This window comes from Taudactylus pleione, unplaced genomic scaffold (assembly GCF_031769625.1).
Source record: "Taudactylus pleione unplaced genomic scaffold, aTauple2 ptg001515l, whole genome shotgun sequence".
Taxonomy (NCBI): Eukaryota; Metazoa; Chordata; class Amphibia; order Anura; family Myobatrachidae; genus Taudactylus; species Taudactylus pleione.
The window spans coordinates 95452-120868 of NW_028285913.1; the positions used below are offsets into that span (position 1 = coordinate 95452).

Sequence of the window (25417 nt, forward strand, 5' to 3'; positions counted from 1 at the left end):
GCACGTACCAGTGCCTAATATCCTATATATATACACATACAGCACGTACCAGTGCCTAATCACCTATATATACACATACAGCACGTACCAGTGCCTAATCACCTATATATATATATACATACAGCACGTACCAGTGCCTAATCACCTATATATACACATACAGCACGTACCAGTGCCTAATATCCTATATATACACATACAGCACGTACCAGTGCCTAATCACCTATATATATATACATACAGCACGTACCAGTGCCTAATATCCTATATATACACATACAGCACGTACCAGTGCCTAATCACCTATATATACACATACAGCACGTACCAGTGCCTAATCACCTATATATACACATACAGCACGTACCAGTGCCTAATATCCTATATATACACATACAGCACGTACCAGTGCCTAATATCCTATATATACACATACAGCACGTACCAGTGCCTAATATCCTATATATATACATACAGCACGTACCAGTGCCTAATCACCTATATATACACATACAGCACGTACCAGTGCCTAATCACCTATATATACACATACAGCACGTACCAGTGCCTAATCACATATATATATACATACAGCACGTACCAGTGCCTAATCACCTATATATATATATATACATACAGCACGTACCAGTGCCTAATCACCTATATATACACATACAGCACGTACCAGTGCCTAATCATCTATATATACACATACAGCACATACCAGTGCCTAATATCCTATATATACACATACAGCACGTACCAGTGCCTAATCACCTATATATACACATACAGCACGTACCAGTGCCTAATCACCTATATATACACATACAGCACGTACCAGTGCCTAATCACCTATATATACACATACAGCACGTACCAGTGCCTAATCACCTATATATATACACATACAGCACGTACCAGTGCCTAATCACCTATGTATATACACATACAGCACGTACCAGTGCCTAATCACCTATATATACACATACAGCACGTACCAGTGCCTAATCACCTATATATACACATACAGCACGTACCAGTGCCTAATCACCTATATATATACACATACAGCACGTACCAGTGCCTAATCACCTATATATATACACATACAGCACGTACCAGTGCCTAATCACCTATATATACATATACAGCACGTACCAGTGCCTAATCACCTATATATACACATACAGCACATACCAGTGCCTAATCAACTATATATACACATACAGCACGTACCAGTGCCTAATATCCTATATATATACACATACAGCACGTACCAGTGCCTAATCACCTATATATACACATACAGCACGTACCAGTGCCTAATCACCTATATATACACATACAGCACGTACCAGTGCCTAATCACCTATATATACACATACAGCACGTACCAGTGCCTAATCACCTATATATACACATACAGCACGTACCAGTGCCTAATCACCTATATATACACATACAGCACGTACCAGTGCCTAATATCCTATATATACACATACAGCACGTACCAGTGCCTAATCACCTATATATACACATACAGCACGTACCAGTGCCTAATCACATATATATATATATATATATACACATACAGCACGTACCAGTGCCTAATCACCTATATATACACATACAGCACATACCAGTGCCTAATCACCTATATATACACATACAGCACATACCAGTGCCTAATCACCTATATATACACATACAGCACGTACCAGTGCCTAATCACATATATATATACACATACAGCACGTACCAGTGCCTAATATCCTATATATACACACATACAGCACGTACCAGTGCCTAATCACATATATATACACATACAGCACGTACCAGTGCCTAATCACCTATATATATACACATACAGCACGTACCAGTGCCTAATATCCTATATATATACACATACAGCACGTACCAGTGCCTAATCACCTATATATACACATACAGCACGTACCAGTGCCTAATCACCTATATATATACACATACAGCACGTACCAGTGCCTAATATCCTATATATATACACATACAGCACGTACCAGTGCCTAATCACATATATATACACATACAGCACGTACCAGTGCCTAATCACCTATATATATACACATACAGCACGTACCAGTGCCTAATCACCTATATATACACATACAGCACGTACCAGTGCCTAATCACCTATATATATACACATACAGCACGTACCAGTGCCTAATATCCTATATATACACATACAGCACGTACCAGTGCCTAATCACATATATATATATACACATACAGCACGTACCAGTGCCTAATATCCTATATATACACATACAGCACGTACCAGTGCCTAATATCCTATATATATACACATACAGCACGTACCAGTGCCTAATCACATATATATATACACATACAGCACGTACCAGTGCCTAATCACATATATATACACATACAGCACGTACCAGTGCCTAATCACCTATATATACACATACAGCACGTACCAGTGCCTAATCACCTATATATACACATACAGCACGTACCAGTGCCTAATATCCTATATATATATATACATACAGCACGTACCAGTGCCTAATCACATATATATACACATACAGCACGTACCAGTGCCTAATCACATATATATACACATACAGCACGTACCAGTGCCTAATATCCTATATATACACATACAGCACGTACCAGTGCCTAATCACATATATATACACATACAGCACGTACCAGTGCCTAATATCCTATATATATACACATACAGCACGTACCAGTGCCTAATATCCTATATATATATATACATACAGCACGTACCAGTGCCTAATCACATATATATACACATACAGCACGTACCAGTGCCTAATATCCTATATATACACATACAGCACGTACCAGTGCCTAATCACCTATATATACACATACAGCACGTACCAGTGCCTAATATCCTATATATACACATACAGCACGTACCAGTGCCTAATCACATATATATACACATACAGCACGTACCAGTGCCTAATATCCTATATATACACATACAGCACGTACCAGTGCCTAATCACCTATATATACACATACAGCACGTACCAGTGCCTAATCACATATATATACACATACAGCACGTACCAGTGCCTAATCACCTATATATACACATACAGCACATACCAGTGCCTAATCACCTATATATACACATACAGCACGTACCAGTGCCTAATCACATATATATATACACATACAGCACGTACCAGTGCCTAATCACATATATATACACATACAGCACGTACCAGTGCCTAATCACCTATATATACACATACAGCACGTACCAGTGCCTAATCACCTATATATACACATACAGCACATACCAGTGCCTAATCACATATATATACACATACAGCACGTACCAGTGCCTAATCACATATATATACACATACAGCACGTACCAGTGCCTAATATCCTATATATACACATACAGCACGTACCAGTGCCTAATCACCTATATATACACATACAGCACGTACCAGTGCCTAATATCCTATATATACACATACAGCACGTACCAGTGCCTAATCACCTATATACACACATACAGCACGTACCAGTGCCTAATATCCTATATATATACACATACAGCACGTACCAGTGCCTAATATCCTATATATACACATACAGCACGTACCAGTGCCTAATATCCTATATATACACATACAGCACGTACCAGTGCCTAATCACCTATATATATATACACATACAGCACGTACCAGTGCCTAATCACCTATATATATACACATACAGCACGTACCAGTGCCTAATCACCTATATATACACATACAGCACGTACCAGTGCCTAATCACATATATATACACATACAGCACGTACCAGTGCCTAATATCCTATATATACACATACAGCACGTACCAGTGCCTAATCACATATATATACACATACAGCACGTACCAGTGCCTAATCACCTATATATACACATACAGCACGTACCAGTGCCTAATATCCTATATATACACATACAGCACGTACCAGTGCCTAATATCCTATATATACACATACAGCACGTACCAGTGCCTAATATCCTATATATACACATACAGCACGTACCAGTGCCTAATCACCTATATATACACATACAGCACGTACCAGTGCCTAATCACCTATATATACACATACAGCACGTACCAGTGCCTAATCACCTATATATATACACATACAGCACGTACCAGTGCCTAATATCCTATATATACACATACAGCACGTACCAGTGCCTAATATCCTATATATATATATATATATACACATACAGCACATACCAGTGCCTAATCACCTATATATACACATACAGCACATACCAGTGCCTAATATCCTATATATACACATACAGCACGTACCAGTGCCTAATCACCTATATATATACACATACAGCACGTACCAGTGCCTAATCACCTATATATACACATACAGCACGTACCAGTGCCTAATATCCTATATATACACATACAGCACGTACCAGTGCCTAATCACCTATATATATACACATACAGCACGTACCAGTGCCTAATATCCTATATATACACATACAGCACGTACCAGTGCCTAATCACCTATATATACACATACAGCACGTACCAGTGCCTAGTATCCTATATATACACATACAGCACGTACCAGTGCCTAATATCCTATATATACACATACAGCACGTACCAGTGCCTAATCACCTATATATACACATACAGCACGTACCAGTGCCTAATCACCTATATATACACATACAGCACGTACCAGTGCCTAATCACCTATATATACACATACAGCACGTACCAGTGCCTAATATCCTATATATACACATACAGCACGTACCAGTGCCTAATCACCTATATATACACATACAGCACGTACCAGTGCCTAATCACCTATATATATATATATACACATACAGCACGTACCAGTGCCTAATATCCTATATATACACATACAGCACGTACCAGTGCCTAATATCCTATATATACACATACAGCACGTACCAGTGCCTAATCACCTATATATACACATACAGCACGTACCAGTGCCTAATCACATATATACACATACAGCATGTACCAGTGCCTAATCACCTATATATACACATACAGCACGTACCAGTGCCTAATATCCTATATATACACATACAGCACGTACCAGTGCCTAATATCCTATATATATACACATACAGCACGTACCAGTGCCTAATCACATATATATATATATACACATACAGCACGTACCAGTGCCTAATCACATATATATATACACATACAGCACGTACCAGTGCCTAATCACCTATATATACACATACAGCACGTACCAGTGCCTAATCACCTATATATACACATACAGCACGTACCAGTGCCTAATCACCTATATATACACATACAGCACGTACCAGTGCCTAATATCCTATATATATACACATACAGCACGTACCAGTGCCTAATCACCTATATATATACACATACAGCACGTACCAGTGCCTAATATCCTATATACACACATACAGCACGTACCAGTCTCTAATCACCTATATATACACATACAGCACGTACCAGTGCCTAATCACCTATATATACACATACAGCACGTACCAGTGCCTAATCACCTATATATACACATACAGCACGTACCAGTGCCTAATCACATATATATACACATACAGCACGTACCAGTGCCTAATCACCTATATATATACACATACAGCACGTACCAGTGCCTAATCACCTATATATACACATACAGCACGTACCAGTGCCTAATCACATATATATATATACATACAGCACGTACCAGTGCCTAATATCCTATATATATATACACATACAGCACGTACCAGTGCCTAATATCCTATATATATACACATACAGCACGTACCAGTGCCTAATCACATATATATATATACATACAGCACGTACCAGTGCCTAATATCCTATATATATACACATACAGCACGTACCAGTGCCTAATCTCCTATATATACACATACAGCACGTACCAGTGCCTAATCACCTATATATACACATACAGCACGTACCAGTGCCTAATATCCTATATACACACATACAGCACGTACCAGTGCCTAATCACATATATATATATACATACAGCACGTACCAGTGCCTAATATCCTATATATATACACATACAGCACGTACCAGTGCCTAATCACCTATATATATACATACAGCACGTACCAGTGCCTAATATCCTATATATATACACATACAGCACGTACCAGTGCCTAATCACCTATATATATACACATACAGCACGTACCAGTGCCTAATCACCTATATATACACATACAGCACGTACCAGTGCCTAATCACCTATATATACACATACAGCACGTACCAGTGCCTAATCACATATATATACACATACAGCACGTACCAGTGCCTAATATCCTATATATACACATACAGCACGTACCAGTGCCTAATATCCTATATATACACATACAGCACGTACCAGTGCCTAATCATCTATATATACACATACAGCACGTACCAGTGCCTAATATCCTATATATACACATACAGCACGTACCAGTGCCTAATCACCTATATATACACATACAGCACGTACCAGTGCCTAATCACCTATATATACACATACAGCACGTACCAGTGCCTAATCACCTATATATACACATACAGCACGTACCAGTGCCTAATATCCTATATATACACATACAGCACGTACCAGTGCCTAATCACATATATATACACATACAGCACGTACCAGTGCCTAATCACCTATATATATACACATACAGCACGTACCAGTGCCTAATATCCTATATATACACATACAGCACGTACCAGTGCCTAATATCCTATATATACACATACAGCACGTACCAGTGCCTAATCACATATATATATACACATACAGCACGTACCAGTGCCTAATCATCTATATATACACATACAGCACATACCAGTGCCTAATCACCTATATATACACATACAGCACGTACCAGTGCCTAATATCCTATATATACACATACAGCACGTACCAGTGCCTAATCACCTATATATACACATACAGCACGTACCAGTGCCTAATCACCTATATATACACATACAGCACATACCAGTGCCTAATCACCTATATATATACACATACAGCACGTACCAGTGCCTAATCACCTATATATATACACATACAGCACGTACCAGTGCCTAATATCCTATATATACACATACAGCACGTACCAGTGCCTAATCACCTATATATATATACACATACAGCACGTACCAGTGCCTAATATCCTATATATACACATACAGCACGTACCAGTGCCTAATCACCTATATATATACACATACAGCACGTACCAGTGCCTAATCACCTATATATACACATACAGCACGTACCAGTGCCTAATCACCTATATATACACATACAGCACGTACCAGTGCCTAATCACCTATATATACACATACAGCACGTACCAGTGCCTAATCACCTATATATACACATACAGCACGTACCAGTGCCTAATCACCTATATATATATATATACACATACAGCACGTACCAGTGCCTAATCACCTATATATATACACATACAGCACGTACCAGTGCCTAATCACCTATATATATATACACATACAGCACGTACCAGTGCCTAATCACATATATATATATACACATACAGCACGTACCAGTGCCTAATCACCTATATATATACACATACAGCACGTACCAGTGCCTAATCACCTATATATATATACACATACAGCACGTACCAGTGCCTAATCACCTATATATATACACATACAGCACGTACCAGTGCCTAATCACCTATATATACACATACAGCACGTACCAGTGCCTAATCATCTATATATACACATACAGCACGTACCAGTGCCTAATCACCTATATATACACATACAGCACGTACCAGTGCCTAATCACCTATATATACACATACAGCACGTACCAGTGCCTAATCACCTATATATACACATACAGCACGTACCAGTGCCTAATCACCTATATATATACATACAGCACGTACCAGTGCCTAATCACCTATATATACACATACAGCACGTACCAGTGCCTAATATCCTATATATACACATACAACACGTACCAGTGCCTAATCACCTATATATACACATACAGCACGTACCAGTGCCTAATATCCTATATATACACATACAGCACGTACCAGTGCCTAATCACCTATATATACACATACAGCACGTACCAGTGCCTAATCACATATATATACACATACAGCACGTACCAGTGCCTAATCACCTATATATACACATACAGCACGTACCAGTGCCTAATCACATATATATATATACACATACAGCACGTACCAGTGCCTAATCACCTATATATACACATACAGCACATACCAGTGCCTAATCACATATATATATATACACATACAGCACGTACCAGTGCCTAATCACCTATATATATATACACATACAGCACGTACCAGTGCCTAATCACCTATATATACACATACAGCACGTACCAGTGCCTAATCACCTATATATACACATACAGCACATACCAGTGCCTAATATCCTATATATACACATACAGCACGTACCAGTGCCTAATATCCTATATATACACATACAGCACGTACCAGTGCCTAATCACCTATATATACACATACAGCACGTACCAGTGCCTAATCATCTATATATACACATACAGCACGTACCAGTGCCTAATATCCTATATATACACATACAGCACGTACCAGTGCCTAATATCCTATATATACACATACAGCACGTACCAGTGCCTAATATCCTATATATACACATACAGCACGTACCAGTGCCTAATATCCTATATATACACATACAGCACGTACCAGTGCCTAATCACCTATATATACACATACAGCACGTACCAGTGCCTAATCACCTATATATACACATACAGCATGTACCAGTGCCTAATCACCTATATATACACATACAGCACGTACCAGTGCCTAATCACCTATATATACACATACAGCACATACCAGTGCCTAATATCCTATATATACACATACAGCACGTACCAGTGCCTAATCACCTATATATACACATACAGCACGTACCAGTGCCTAATCACCTATATATACACATACAGCACGTACCAGTGCCTAATCACCTATATATACACATACAGCACGTACCAGTGCCTAATCACCTATATATATACACATACAGCACGTACCAGTGCCTAATCACCTATATATACACATACAGCACGTACCAGTGCCTAATCACCTATATATATACACATACAGCACATACCAGTGCCTAATCACCTATATATATACACATACAGCACGTACCAGTGCCTAATCACCTATATATACACATACAGCACGTACCAGTGCCTAATCACATATATATATACACATACAGCACGTACCAGTGCCTAATCACCTATATATACACATACAGCACGTACCAGTGCCTAATCACCTATATATACACATACAGCACGTACCAGTGCCTAATCACCTATATATATACACATACAGCACGTACCAGTGCCTAATATCCTATATATACACATACAGCACGTACCAGTGCCTAATCACCTATATATATACATACAGCATGTACCAGTGCCTAATCACCTATATATACATACAGCACGTACCAGTGCCTAATATCCTATATATACACATACAGCACGTACCAGTGCCTAATCACCTATATATACACATACAGCACGTACCAGTGCCTAATCACCTATATATACACATACAGCACGTACCAGTGCCTAATCACATATATATACACATACAGCACGTACCAGTGCCTAATCACCTATATATACACATACAGCACGTACCAGTGCCTAATCACCTATATATATACATACAGCACGTACCAGTGCCTAATCACCTATATATACACATACAGCACGTACCAGTGCCTAATATCCTATATATACACATACAGCACGTACCAGTGCCTAATCACCTATATATATACATACAGCACGTACCAGTGCCTAATATCCTATATATACACATACAGCATGTACCAGTGCCTAATATCCTATATATACACATACAGCATGTACCAGTGCCTAATCACCTATATATACATACAGCACGTACCAGTGCCTAATATCCTATATATATACACATACAGCACGTACCAGTGCCTAATATCCTATATATACACATACAGCACGTACCAGTGCCTAATCACCTATATATACACATACAGCACGTACCAGTGCCTAATCACCTATATATACACATACAGCACGTACCAGTGCCTAATCACCTATATATACACATACAGCACGTACCAGTGCCTAGTATCCTATATATACACATACAGCACGTACCAGTGCCTAATCACCTATATATACACATACAGCACGTACCAGTGCCTAATCACATATATATACACATACAGCACGTACCAGTGCCTAATCACCTATATATACACATACAGCACGTACCAGTGCCTAATATCCTATATATACACATACAGCACGTACCAGTGCCTAATCACCTATATATACACATACAGCACGTACCAGTGCCTAATATCCTATATATACACATACAGCACGTACCAGTGCCTAATCACATATATATACACATACAGCACGTACCAGTGCCTAATCACCTATATATATATATATATATACACATACAGCACGTACCAGTGCCTAATCACATATATATACACATACAGCACGTACCAGTGCCTAATATCCTATATATACACATACAGCACGTACCAGTGCCTAATCATCTATATATACACATACAGCACGTACCAGTGCCTAATCACCTATATATATATATATATATACACATACAGCACATACCAGTGCCTAATCACCTATATATATACATACAGCACGTACCAGTGCCTAATATCCTATATATATACACATACAGCACGTACCAGTGCCTAATCATCTATATATACACATACAGCACATACCAGTGCCTAATATCCTATATATACACATACAGCACGTACCAGTGCCTAATATCCTATATATACACATACAGCACGTACCAGTGCCTAATATCCTATATATACACATACAGCACGTACCAGTGCAGGCACCCTCCATCATCCCCGAAGATTGACCAGCATGTTCAGGTGATGATTGTTGTGGAAAGTGACCAGCGGGACCGCACATCACTGGTCGTTTTTGACATTATATTGCACAATTACTGAACGATTTATGAGCGATTTGAACAATTACGATGTTGTGCTCATGTTAATCGCCCAGTGTGTATGCACCTTTTAGATGGGTTAAAGTGTTTCTTACCCCACTCATCAATAAGAAATGTTACTTGCCCTATTGCCACAAAGTTTTCAGGTCCAACAAGCTCCCCATTTTATTACCTGCCGTATAGAACCTATGGCTAAGTTTAGTGCGAGCAGACTGCGTCCTGGCCATAAATAGCTGCTGAGGGTGATCTCTAGAGTCTGTTTGGGCTTTTTCAGGGCTCTAGAGGGGTTTCTTTGAGTTTGAGCCTCATGGGAGGCAAACTTACATTCCAAATCTAACTGGAATTGAAGGAACTGCTTATTCAAATGGGCTTCTTCTGGATGGCCGTACCATGGCGCGCAGCCTTCCAGGTGCACCATTAACTAAATATGGATGTGTCACCCAGGGAATGAGTATCGTTATATAACGTCAGGGAGGCCATTAGTGCCTGCTCGGCTTCAGAGGAACGCACTAAGTGATATTTATAAGGTTGGGAGTCCCACAGCAAAGAGATTGGTCAGACCAAGTTATTGGAAAAATCTTAAAATACTTAGTCAGTTGGAGGGCCCATTTATCAGATCATAGCATGTGAATCCGAGGTTGGTATAATAGGTATAATCCCTCTGGTCTGGGAAATAAGAACGCCATACATTGTAAAGAACAAAGGAGAGGACGTAGACCTCATCAGGTAGATTTGTTGAGTATGGTGTCAGGGGCCAAGTTAAAATCACCCAGGATAACCAGGTGACCTTTTCTGACCCTCTTCCTCGCACACCTGAAGAAATGGAATCTGATGATAAGGGTATAAAGTGACCCCAGAGTACCCTCAGAAATCTGGGACGTAAGGGTGGACGCAGTAGAGGAGCAAAATAAAATGTCAACCCAATTTCTTTTACAGGGGGCAGCTCGCCGTGTCGCAGAGTGGGTATAGGCAGCGAGAGCTATAGATGAGAAGGGCAACAGCGCTGGTCTTATGGGCATTGATGTAGCAGGGACAAGTCTCCTTTTTTAGGAAAATTAAACCCCCCTCAGATTTAGAGAAAAAACTTGTTCTGTAAATACAAATGTAAAATAGGGGGAGCTGCAATTCCCAGGGAGAGGGGGGGGGCAGGACAACAGGGTAACATAGAAGGGGAAACCGAATCAGCCTGGAGTATTGCCAAAGGGAAAGGACTACGGCTAATTAGGCAATGTGGGAAGGACAAGGGCCATGTAAACCATAGCATGAATAGGGAACGGGAAAAGCTGCATCCTGAGGAAAGCTTTACTCTGACAATGCTAGGGCATAAACCAAAGCATTAGGGCGTTCGGGGGCAACGACAGTGGTATATCGTGACCAGCAGTCTGAAAGGTGCATACTAAGACAATACACAAGGCAACAATGGAGGGCTCACTGGTAGCATCGCCAAGGACAGTCTTACCCAACCCTGGGACTAGTCAGAGGTGACGGGTTGAGGAAGCTTCGGTGTAGAAGACGCTACAATCTGCCATTTCGTCGTTAGTTTGACTTCCGCCTCATAGGAAGATTCAACGTAGGTGGAGCCGACTTCATGAATAAGGAACTTCACCAGAAATCCATCTGTACAAGAAATCCCGTAGCCGGAGAGCAGCCATGACGTGCTGATAGCAGCAATGCGCCAACAAGTCAGGAAGAGCCGAGCCACCTTCACATTCTCTCAGTAGCGGGTCCCCTGTGCATTGTCCGCTTTCAGGAGGTCATCCTGTCTTCTAGGGAGGGCAGGGGGTTACAGGACAGGGTGGGGGCATAGCTTAGGGCTTGGCAGTGTAAACAGACTCCATGCAGCAGGATTTTATCACTATTACTAAATCCTGCGTCAGAATCATCCAACAGTGTATGTCTCATTCCATGAAAATTACTCGCCCCTGAGTAACCTGACTGGACTTACTTCACCACGCCTGTTACCTGCCAACTACGCAGTGGGAGGAGTCAGTATTTCGCTGCCAACAACAGGCTCCTACACTGGCGCCCTGAATCGCTTAGTGACAGCTAATTCTCACTGGTCCCTAAAACTGGGTACGCACCTGGGCGCCGACCTATCTAACGATTGGTAAGTGCATATACACTTACCAATCATTCGGGTAGTATATCTGCCAGCAGAGCTATTTGGATATGACCGCCCACCAGTGACTTCTGCTGCAGACATATCGGGCTGGGTTACGGGTCGGCCATACAGACAGACAGATGAAACGATATATCTGCTACATACATCATCATCTGCTGTGCTGCAGCGCCAATCAGATATGTCTGTGAACAAAGTCGCTAACAAGACCTATAGTATATATTGGGTGTAGACACCCGCCATGCACATCAGTGGAATGGGCGATATATCTGTCAGTGTGTACCCAGCGTTACTCTGTGCCCCTAAGCAGGGGGTAGCTGGCAGAGGGCTTGAGCTTGGAGATGACGTTTTGCGCTCTTCAGGTGGTCACAGGATATGCCGCCTCTCATGGTCTGGGCTGGCCGCCCTCTCCACCCTGGATTACCAAGAGCCATCGTTCACAGCCCCCCAGCGTGCGGCCACTCACAGACCCGCAGCACGGAACAATACTTTCAGCTGCAGCAGCTCCGTGCACGCTGACTAGCACAGTTCCCAGAGCAGTTTGGAATCCCCTGGTAATGCCCCTGATAAATGCGCTACACCCCTCCAACACGTTGTAATATTTCCATTACACAGAATGAAATCTTGTTTCTGCATGTCGTTCTGACCTTTGGTAGGGTTACTAGGATGAGTTAAATATAGGACAAATCTTATATATAAAAGTCATTGGTCTGTTTGTCTATCTGTCCGTTATGCATTCAGATACCCCTGCACAGATTGGGATGAAATCAACGCCAGATGGTCCAGTTGGGTCCTGGCCAGGTTTTAAGGGGGATTAGGGTCCCAGTCGGACCTCCCGTTGGCGTACGCTGGGCAGATCTATGACCCGGGGATTCTGGGCAGATCTATGACCCGGGGATTCTGGGCAGATCTATGACCCGGGGATTCTGGGCAGATCAGTGACCCGGGGATTCTGGGCAGATCAGTGACCCGGGGATTCTGGGCAGATCAGTGACCCGGGGATTCTGGGCAGATCTGTGACCCGGGGATTCTGGGCAGATCTGTGACCCGGGGATTCTGGGCAGATCTGTGACCCGGGGATTCTGGGCAGATCCGTGACCCGGGGATTCTGGGCAGATCCGTGACCCGGGGATTCTGGGCAGATCCGTGACCCGGGGATTCTGGGCAGATCAGTGACCCGGGGATTCTGGGCAGATCAGTGACCCGGGGATTCTGGGCAGATCAGTGACCCGGGGATTCTGGGCAGATCAGTGACCCGGGGATTCTGGGCAGATCCGTGACCCGGGGATTCTGGGCAGATCCGTGACCCGGGGATTCTGGGCAGATCCGTGGCCCGGGGATTCTGGGCAGATCCGTGGCCCGGGGATTCTGTTCTGGACCTTCCACTTGATGGGTTTGGATGACATCACAACAAGACTTAATAACTTGAAGCTTTAAACCCAGGCAACGCCGGATACTTCAGCTAGTAGTTAATAAATATAAAAAAAGAAACTATTATATACAGTCAGGTGCATAAATATTGGGACAGTGACAGAATTATCATATTTTGGCCTCTAGTCACCACCACAATGGCTTTGAAATGAAACAAACAAGATGTGCTTTACCTGCAGACTTTCAGACTTAATTTGAGGGTACTTACATCCAAATCAGGTGACCGGTGTAGGAATTACACAAAATATGAAAATTCTGTCAATGTCTCAATATTTATACACCTGACTGTATGCACTTTATTGTATAATGTTAGTGAATGTCTAATTGTATAGCTTAGTTATTACACATATTTGTATAGGGAACACCTTGCGTCTCTAGGTCAGGGGTGGGGAAGTTTTTTTCTACCGAGGGCCATTTTGATATATATAACATTATTTGCAAGTCCGGTGCAGGCCATAACCCCCATCTGATGTCACGGGGCCACAATCGCCGGTGATTACAGCAGTGCCTGGAGCATCCTGAGGTTCCCATCCCTGATGTAGAGGGACACACAGAGAGGGACAGCGGTGTGACCGTCTGTAGCATCCTAAGGACACTGCAGGTGGCGCTGCTGCACACATTCTGGCTGCAGGTGCTATTATAGGCAGAGGAGGCTATCAGGGAAAAGATCTGAGGCCAGACCTAATGACTCCGGGGGTCTTATACAGCCCCTGGGCCTGAGGTTCCCATCCCTGACGTAGAGGGACACAGAGAAGGACACACAGGGACAGCGGTGTGACCGTCTGCAGCATCCTAAGGACACTGCAGGTGCTATTATAGGCAGAGGAGGCTAGCAGGGAAAAGATCTGAGACCTAATGACTCCGAGGGTCTTATACAGCCCCTGGGCCTGATGTTCCCCATCCCTGACGTAGAGGGACACTGCAGGTGCTATTATAGGCAGAGGAGGCTATCAGGGAAAAGCTCTGAGGCCAGACCTAATGACTCCGGGGGTCTTATACAGCCCCTGGGCCTGATGTTCCCCATCCCTGACGTAGAGGGACACTGCAGGTGCTATTATAGGCAGAGGAGGCTATCAGGGAAAAGCTCTGAGGCCAGACCTAATGATTCCGGGGGTCTTATACAGCCCCTGGGCCTGAGGTTCCCCATCCCTGACGTACAGGGACACTGCAGGTGCTATTATAGGCAGAGAAGGCTATCAGGGAAAAGCTCTGAGGCCAGACCTAATGACTCCGGGGGTCTTATACAGCCCCTGGGCCTGATGTTCCCCATCCCTGACGTAGAGGGACACTGCAGGTGCTATTATAGGCAGAGGAGGCTATCAGGGAAAAGATCTGAGACCTAATGACTCCGAGGGTCTTATACAGCCCCTGGGCTTGAGGTTCCCATCCCTGACGTAGACGGACACATAGAGGGACACTGCAGGTGCTATTATAGGCAGAGGAGGCTAGCAGGGAAAAGATCTGAGGCCAGACCTAATGACTCTGGGGGTCTTATACAGCCCCTGGGCCTGAGGTTCCCCATCCCTGACGTAGAGGGACACATAGAGGGACACTGCAGGTGCTATTATAGGCAGAGGAGGCTAGCAGGGAAAAGATCTGAGGCCAGACCTAATGATTCCGGGGGTCTTATACAGCCCCTGGGCCTGAGGTTCCCCATCCCTGACGTACAGGGACACTGCAGGTGCTATTATAGGCAGAGAAGGCTATCAGGGAAAAGCTCTGAGGCCAGACCTAATGACTCCGGGGGTCTTATACAGCCCCTGGGCCTGAGGTTCCCCATCCCTGACGTAGAGGGACACATAGAGGGACACTGCAGGTGCTATTATAGGCAGAGGAGGCTAGCAGGGAAAAGATCTGAGGCCAGACCTAATGACTCCGGGGGTCTTATACAGCCCCTGGGCCTGAGGTTCCCATCCCTGACGTAGAGGGACACGTAGAGGGACACACAGGGAGACAGTGGTATGACCGTCTGTAGCATCCTAAGGACACTGCAGGTGGCGCTGCTGCACACATTCTGGCTGCAGGTGCTATTATAGGCAGAGGAGGCTAGCAGGGAAAAGATCTGAGACCTAATGACTCCGGGGGTCTTATACAGCCCCTGGGCCTGAGGTTCCCCGTCCCTGACGTAGAGGGACACTGCATGTGCTATTATAGGCAGAGGAGGCTATCAGGGAAAAGCTCTGAGGCCAGACCTAATGATTCCGGGGGTCTTATACAGCCCCTGGGCCTGAGGTTCCCCATCCCTGACGTACAGGGACACTGCAGGTGCTATTATAGGCAGAGGAGGCTATCAGGGAAAAGCTCTGAGGCCAGACCTAATGACTCCGGGGGTCTTATACAGCCCCTGGGCCTGATGTTCCCCATCCCTGACGTAGAGGGACACTGCAGGTGCTATTATAGGCAGAGGAGGCTATCAGGGAAAAGCTCTGAGGCCAGACCTAATGATTCCGGGGGTCTTATACAGCCCCTGGGCCTGAGGTTCCCCATCCCTGACGTACAGGGACACTGCAGGTGCTATTATAGGCAGAGAAGGCTATCAGGGAAAAGCTCTGAGGCCAGACCTAATGACTCCGGGGGTCTTATACAGCCCCTGGGCCTGATGTTCCCCATCCCTGACGTAGAGGGACACTGCAGGTGCTATTATAGGCAGAGGAGGCTATCAGGGAAAAGATCTGAGACCTAATGACTCCGGGGGTCTTATACAGCCCCTGGGCCTGAGGTTCCCCATCCCTGACGTAGAGGGACACATAGAGGGACACTGCAGGTGCTATTATAGGCAGAGGAGGCTAGCAGGGAAAAGATCTGAGGCCAGACCTAATGACTCCGGGGGTCTTATACAGCCCCTGGGCCTGAGGTTCCCATCCCTGACGTAGAGGGACACGTAGAGGGACACACAGGGAGACAGTGGTATGACCGTCTGTAGCATCCTAAGGACACTGCAGGTGGCGCTGCTGCACACATTCTGGCTGCAGGTGCTATTATAGGCAGAGGAGGCTAGCAGGGAAAAGATCTGAGACCTAATGACTCCGGGGGTCTTATACAGCCCCTGGGCCTGAGGTTCCCCATCCCTGACGTACAGGGACACTGCAGGTGCTATTATAGGCAGAGAAGGCTATCAGGGAAAAGCTCTGAGGCCAGACCTAATGACTCCGGGGGTCTTATACAGCCCCTGAGCCTGAGGTTCCCCATCCCTGACGTAGAGGGACACTGCAGGTGCTATTATAGGCAGAGGAGGCTATCAGGGAAAAGCTCTGAGGCCAGACCTAATGACTCCGGGGGTCTTATACAGCCCCTGGGCCTGAGGTTCCCCATCCCTGACGTAGAGGGACACTGCAGGTGCTATTATAGGCAGAGGAGGCTAGCAGGGAAAAGATCTGAGGCCAGACCTAATGATTCCGGGGGTCTTATACAGCCCCTGGGCCTGAGGTTCCCCATCCCTGACGTACAGGGACACTGCAGGTGCTATTATAGGCAGAGAAGGCTATCAGGGAAAAGCTCTGAGGCCAGACCTAATGACTCCGGGGGTCTTATACAGCCCCTGGGCCTGAGGTTCCCCATCCCTGACGTAGAGGGACACATAGAGGGACACTGCAGGTGCTATTATAGGCAGAGGAGGCTAGCAGGGAAAAGATCTGAGGCCAGACCTAATGACTCCGGGGGTCTTATACAGCCCCTGGGCCTGAGGTTCCCATCCCTGACGTAGAGGGACACGTAGAGGGACACACAGGGAGACAGTGGTATGACCGTCTGTAGCATCCTAAGGACACTGCAGGTGGCGCTGCTGCACACATTCTGGCTGCAGGTGCTATTATAGGCAGAGGAGGCTAGCAGGGAAAAGATCTGAGACCTAATGACTCCGGGGGTCTTATACAGCCCCTGGGCCTGAGGTTCCCCGTCCCTGACGTAGAGGGACACTGCATGTGCTATTATAGGCAGAGGAGGCTATCAGGGAAAAGCTCTGAGGCCAGACCTAATGATTCCGGGGGTCTTATACAGCCCCTGGGCCTGAGGTTCCCCATCCCTGACGTACAGGGACACTGCAGGTGCTATTATAGGCAGAGGAGGCTATCAGGGAAAAGCTCTGAGGCCAGACCTAATGACTCCGGGGGTCTTATACAGCCCCTGGGCCTGATGTTCCCCATCCCTGACGTAGAGGGACACTGCAGGTGCTATTATAGGCAGAGGAGGCTATCAGGGAAAAGCTCTGAGGCCAGACCTAATGATTCCGGGGGTCTTATACAGCCCCTGGGCCTGAGGTTCCCCATCCCTGACGTACAGGGACACTGCAGGTGCTATTATAGGCAGAGAAGGCTATCAGGGAAAAGCTCTGAGGCCAGACCTAATGACTCCGGGGGTCTTATACAGCCCCTGGGCCTGATGTTCCCCATCCCTGACGTAGAGGGACACTGCAGGTGCTATTATAGGCAGAGGAGGCTATCAGGGAAAAGATCTGAGACCTAATGACTCCGGGGGTCTTATACAGCCCCTGGGCCTGAGGTTCCCCATCCCTGACGTAGAGGGACACATAGAGGGACACTGCAGGTGCTATTATAGGCAGAGGAGGCTAGCAGGGAAAAGATCTGAGGCCAGACCTAATGACTCCGGGGGTCTTATACAGCCCCTGGGCCTGAGGTTCCCATCCCTGACGTAGAGGGACACGTAGAGGGACACACAGGGAGACAGTGGTATGACCGTCTGTAGCATCCTAAGGACACTGCAGGTGGCGCTGCTGCACACATTCTGGCTGCAGGTGCTATTATAGGCAGAGGAGGCTAGCAGGGAAAAGATCTGAGACCTAATGACTCCGGGGGTCTTATACAGCCCCTGGGCCTGAGGTTCCCCATCCCTGACGTACAGGGACACTGCAGGTGCTATTATAGGCAGAGAAGGCTATCAGGGAAAAGCTCTGAGGCCAGACCTAATGACTCCGGGGGTCTTATACAGCCCCTGAGCCTGAGGTTCCCCATCCCTGACGTAGAGGGACACTGCAGGTGCTATTATAGGCAGAGGAGGCTATCAGGGAAAAGCTCTGAGGCCAGACCTAATGACTCCGGGGGTCTTATACAGCCCCTGGGCCTGAGGTTCCCCATCCCTGACGTAGAGGGACACATAGAGGGACACTGCAGGTGCTATTATAGGCAGAGGAGGCTAGCAGGGAAAAGATCTGAGACCTAATGACTCCGGGGGTCTTATACAGCCCCTGGGCCTGAGGTTCCCCATCCCTGACGTAGAGGGACACTGCATGTGCTATTATAGGCAGAGGAGGCTATCAGGGAAAAGCTCTGAGGCCAGACCTAATGATTCCGGGGGTCTTATACAGCCCCTGGGCCTGAGGTTCCCCATCCCTGACGTACAGGGACACTGCAGGTGCTATTATAGGCAGAGGAGGCTATCAGGGAAAAGCTCTGAGGCCAGACCTAATGACTCCGGGGGTCTTATACAGCCCCTGGGCCTGATGTTCCCCATCCCTGACGTAGAGGGACACTGCAGGTGCTATTATAGGCAGAGGAGGCTATCAGGGAAAAGCTCTGAGGCCAGACCTAATGATTCCGGGGGTCTTATACAGCCCCTGGGCCTGATGTTCCCCATCCCTGACGTAGAGGGACACTGCAGGTGCTATTATAGGCAGAGGAGGCTATCAGGGAAAAGATCTGAGACCTAATGACTCCAAGGGTCTTATACAGCCCCTGGGCCTGAGGTTCCCATCCCTGACGTAGACGGACACATAGAGGGACACTGCAGGTGCTATTATAGGCAGAGGAGGCTAGCAGGGAAAAGATCTGAGGCCAGACCTAATGATTCCGGGGGTCTTATACAGCCCCTGGGCCTGAGGTTCCCCATCCCTGACGTACAGGGACACTGCAGGTGCTATTATAGGCAGAGAAGGCTATCAGGGAAAAGCTCTGAGGCCAGACCTAATGACTCCGGGGGTCTTATACAGCCCCTGGGCCTGAGGTTCCCCATCCCTGACGTAGAGGGACACATAGAGGGACACTGCAGGTGCTATTATAGGCAGAGGAGGCTAGCAGGGAAAAGATCTGAGGCCAGACCTAATGACTCCGGGGGTCTTATACAGCCCCTGGGCCTGAGGTTCCCATCCCTGACGTAGAGGGACACGTAGAGGGACACACAGGGAGACAGTGGTATGACCTTCTGTAGCATCCTAAGGACACTGCAGGTGGCGCTGCTGCACACATTCTGGCTGCAGGTGCTATTATAGGCAGAGGAGGCTAGCAGGGAAAAGATCTGAGACCTAATGACTCCGGGGGTCTTATACAGCCCCTGGGCCTGAGGTTCCCCATCCCTGACGTACAGGGACACTGCAGGTGCTATTATAGGCAGAGAAGGCTATCAGGGAAAAGCTCTGAGGCCAGACCTAATGACTCCGGGGGTCTTATACAGCCCCTGGGCCTGAGGTTCCCCATCCCTGACGTAGAGGGACACTGCAGGTGCTATTATAGGCAGAGGAGGCTATCAGGGAAAAGCTCTGAGGCCAGACCTAATGACTCCGGGGGTCTTATACAGCCCCTGGGCCTGAGGTTCCCCATCCCTGACGTAGAGGGACACATAGAGGGACACTGCAGGTGCTATTATAGGCAGAGGAGGCTAGCAGGGAAAAGATCTGAGGCCAGACCTAATGACTCTGGGGGTCTTATACAGCCCCTGGGCCTGAGGTTCCCCATCGCTGACGTAGAGGGACACATAGAGGGACACTGCAGGTGCTATTATAGGCAGAGGAGGCTAGCAGGGAAAAGATCTGAGGCCAGACCTAATGACTCCGGGGTCTTATACAGCCCCTGGGCCTGAGGTTCCCATCCCTGACGTAGAGGGACACGTAGAGGGACACACAGGGAGACAGTGGTATGACCGTCTGTAGCATCCTAAGGACACTGCAGGTGGCGCTGCTGCACACATTCTGGCTGCAGGTGCTATTATAGGCAGAGGAGGCTATCAGGGAAAAGATCTGAGACCTAATGACTCTGGGGGTCTTATACAGCCCCTGGGCCTGAGGTTCCCCATCCCTGACGTACAGGGACACTGCAGGTGCTATTATAGGCAGAGGAGGCTATCAGGGGAAAGCTCTGAGGCCAGACCTAATGACTCCGGGGGTCTCATACAGCCCCTGGGCCTGAGGTTCCCATCCCTGAGGTAGAGGGACACTGCAGGTGCTATTATAGCCAGAGGAGGCTATCAGGGGAAAGCTCTGAGGCCAGACCTAATGACTCCGGGGGTCTTATACAGCCCCTGGGCCTGAGGTTCCCATCCCTGACGTAGAGGGACACAGAGAAGGACACACAGGGACAGCGGTGTGACCGTCTGCAGCATCCTAAGGACACTGCAGGTGCTATTATAGGCAGAGGAGGCTAGCAGGGAAAAGATCTGAGACCTAATGACTCCGAGGGTCTTATACAGCCCCTGGGCCTGAGGTTCCCCATCCCTGACGTAGAGGGACACATAGAGGGACACTGCATGTGCTATTATAGGCAGAGGAGGCTAGCAGGGAAAAGCTCTGAGGCCAGACCTAATGACTCCGGGGGTCTTATACAGCCCCTGGGCCTGAGGTTCCCCATCCCTGACGTAGAGGGACACATAGAGGGACACTGCAGGTGTTATTATAGGCAGAGAAGGCTATCAGGGAAATGCTCTGAGGCCAGACCTAATGACTCCGGGGGTCTTATACAGCCCCTGGGCCTGAGGTTCCCCATCCCTGACGTAGAGGGACACATAGAGGGACACTGCAGGTGTTATTATAGGCAGAGAAGGCTATCAGGGAAATGCTCTGAGGCCAGACCTAATGACTCCGGGGGTCTTATACAGCCCCTGGGCCTGAGGTTCCCCATCCCTGCTCTAGGTTGATTCTTGATACATATAAGCAGCGTTATTATTGTAATGTGACTGTTTCCTAATTCAATTTGTCGGTGAAATCTGCCTAATGGTAGCGAAGAAATAAAACCTGCCATCAGTTGAATCGTACCTGGAATATGATTAAATGATGACTATTCTATATACGCAAGGAGCTTTCACAGTATCATTACCATCACTCCTACATTGTAAGAGGGTTTTCCCAAGTAGAGCCATTACCACATAGGCACAGATATAAAAGGTATACCATGTGACGGGTACATTCTATACACCAAGGTAATTGGTAACCTAGAGTCCCTATTAGAGGCATTGTGAGTAACAGATCATATGTCTAACAGGAAGCAACAGCCGCAATCTATCCGCCCGCTGTGCCCGTCAGGTCCCTGCAAAACCAGAACATCCTAATACTGCATTTGTGCCATGAGTGTTACTACTTAAATGACCTCTACCCCAAAAGCCTTACAGACCCCCCTCTGCGTTTCGTGCCATGATGATGTAATAGTGGTCAGTGGGAATTGCTCCTGGATTATGGACAGTGGTGCAAATTCTCTGGCCATTGTGAGCACTTATTTATAATAGTGAAATTCCAGCGATCACCCCCTCCCCCTCCCATTACCCGCTATAACATGCAGGACTGCGGTGGCACGAGAATTGCTGCCGTATTTCCTGCATCTGTCGGGATTACACTCGGCGCAGTTTACTTGTGAATGAAGCTTTACTGAGTGAGTCTCTTAAGCTGGTTACACACTAAACCATGTGTGTTCGGACGCGGCAGACATGGTAGGGGTGCCGGCATTGGTAAGTGCGTACACACTTGCTGATGCTGGCAATGACGTACCACAGCGGTGGGGGGGGGGGTCCATATTGCATTCGGCAGCACAGCACCACTAGCGATATCCCCAGATTATACTGCATGTACAAACGACTGGGGATACCGTTAATTACCCGCGGGAGCGCGCATACTTAACGATATAGTGCGTAGACACTGAAAGATAAACTAAATTGTCGTAATGATGTGTAGTTATCAGCAATATCGTTTAAAATATCGTCTAGTGTGTATGCAGCTTTACTGAGCCATGATGGATGCGGACCTAGGCCTCCCCCTGCAGATCTGTGATGCTATGTTCTTCTCCTTCTCACAGGTGGTCCTGCTCCTGCCCCCTCACAAGCCAAGAGGAGTCCCCCTGGTGTAGATGATGGTACGGTTGGTGAGCGCCTCGCCCCCAGGAGGGGCAGCGGATCAGTGGGTGGGGGTAGCCGGCCTCCCCCTCCTTCCAGCCCTATGGTTAGCCACGCCCACAACCCCAACAAGGCAGAAATTCCAGAGCCACGCAAAGAGGCCCCGCCCACAACTGTAAGTACACGACCCGCCCACCATGTGTGCTGGGTGGTGATAAGGACTGAACAACCTTGTGCTGACTGTCTGTAACCTAATGTATCAGCGCTGCAAATACAGCATTTATTACATTCATGTCGTCACCTCATCTATGGGACCCATAGCCAGAGACTGCGCTGAGAAATGTGATATGTGACACCTGTATATCTGTGTGCTCCTGAGTCTGTATATAGGAGACTGCGCTGAGTAATGTGATATGTGACACCTGTATATCTGTGTGCTCCTGAGTCTGTATATAGGAGACTGCGCTGAGTAATGTGATATGTGACACCTGTATATCTGTGTGCTCCTGAGTCTGTATATGGGAGACTGCGCTGAGTAATGTGATATGTGACACCTGTATATCTGTGTGCTCCTGAGTCTGTATATGGGAGACTGCGCTGAGTAATGAGATATGTGACACCTGTATATCTGTGTGCTCCTGAGTCTGTATATAGGAGACTGCGCTGAGTAATGTGATGTGTGACACCTGTATATCTGTGTGCTCCTGAGTCTGTATATGGGAGACTGCGCTGAGTAATGTGATATGTGACACCTGTATATAGGAGACTGCGCTGTGTAATGTGATATGTGACACCTGTATATCTGTGTGCTCCTGAGTCTGTATATAGGAGACTGCGCTGAGTAATGTGATATGTGACACCTGTATATCTGTGTGCTCCTGAGTCTGTATATAGGAGACTGCGCTGAGTAATGTGATATGTGACACCTGTATATATGTGTGCTCCTGAGTCTGTATATAGGAGACTGCGCTGAGTAATGTGATATGTGACACCTGTATATCTGTGTGCTCCTGAGTCTGTATATAGGAGACTGCGCTGAGTAATGTGATATGTGACACCTGTATATCTGTGTGCTCCTGAGTCTGTATATAGGAGACTGTGATGAGTAATGTGATATGTGACACCTGTATATCTGTGTGCTCCTGAGTCTGTATATGGGAGGCTGCGCTGAGTAATGTGATATGTGACACCTGTATATCTGTGTGCTCCTGAGTCTGTATATAGGAGACTGTGCTGAGTAATGTGATATGTGACACCTGTATATCTGTGTGCTCCTGAGTCTGTATATAGGAGACTGTGCTGAGTAATGTGATATGTGACACCTGTATATCTGTGTGCTCCTGAGTCTGTATATAGGAGACTGCGCTGAGTAATGTGATATGTGACCCCTGTATATCTGTGTGCTCCTGAGTCTGTATATTGGAGACTGCGCTGAGTAATGTGATATGTGACACCTGTATATCTGTGTGCTCCTGAGTCTGTATATAGGAGACTGTGCTGAGTAATGTGATATGTGACACCTGTATATCTGTGTGCTCCTGAGCCTGTATATGGGAGACTGCGCTGAGTAATGTGATATGTGACA

At 46.2% G+C, this 25417-nt stretch overlaps 1 protein-coding gene across 1 annotated transcript in view; it reads left to right on the plus strand.

Annotated features, from left to right (window-relative positions):
• LOC148442442 (MAP/microtubule affinity-regulating kinase 4-like) overlaps positions 1-25417 on the plus strand; it is a 96611-nt gene that overhangs the window by 45254 nt on the left and 25940 nt on the right. Inside the window, exon 10 of the mRNA XM_088463934.1 lies at positions 23796-24007. Coding sequence (XP_088320060.1) covers positions 23796-24007 — 212 coding nt within the window. The remainder of the gene's footprint in view (positions 1-23795; positions 24008-25417) is intronic.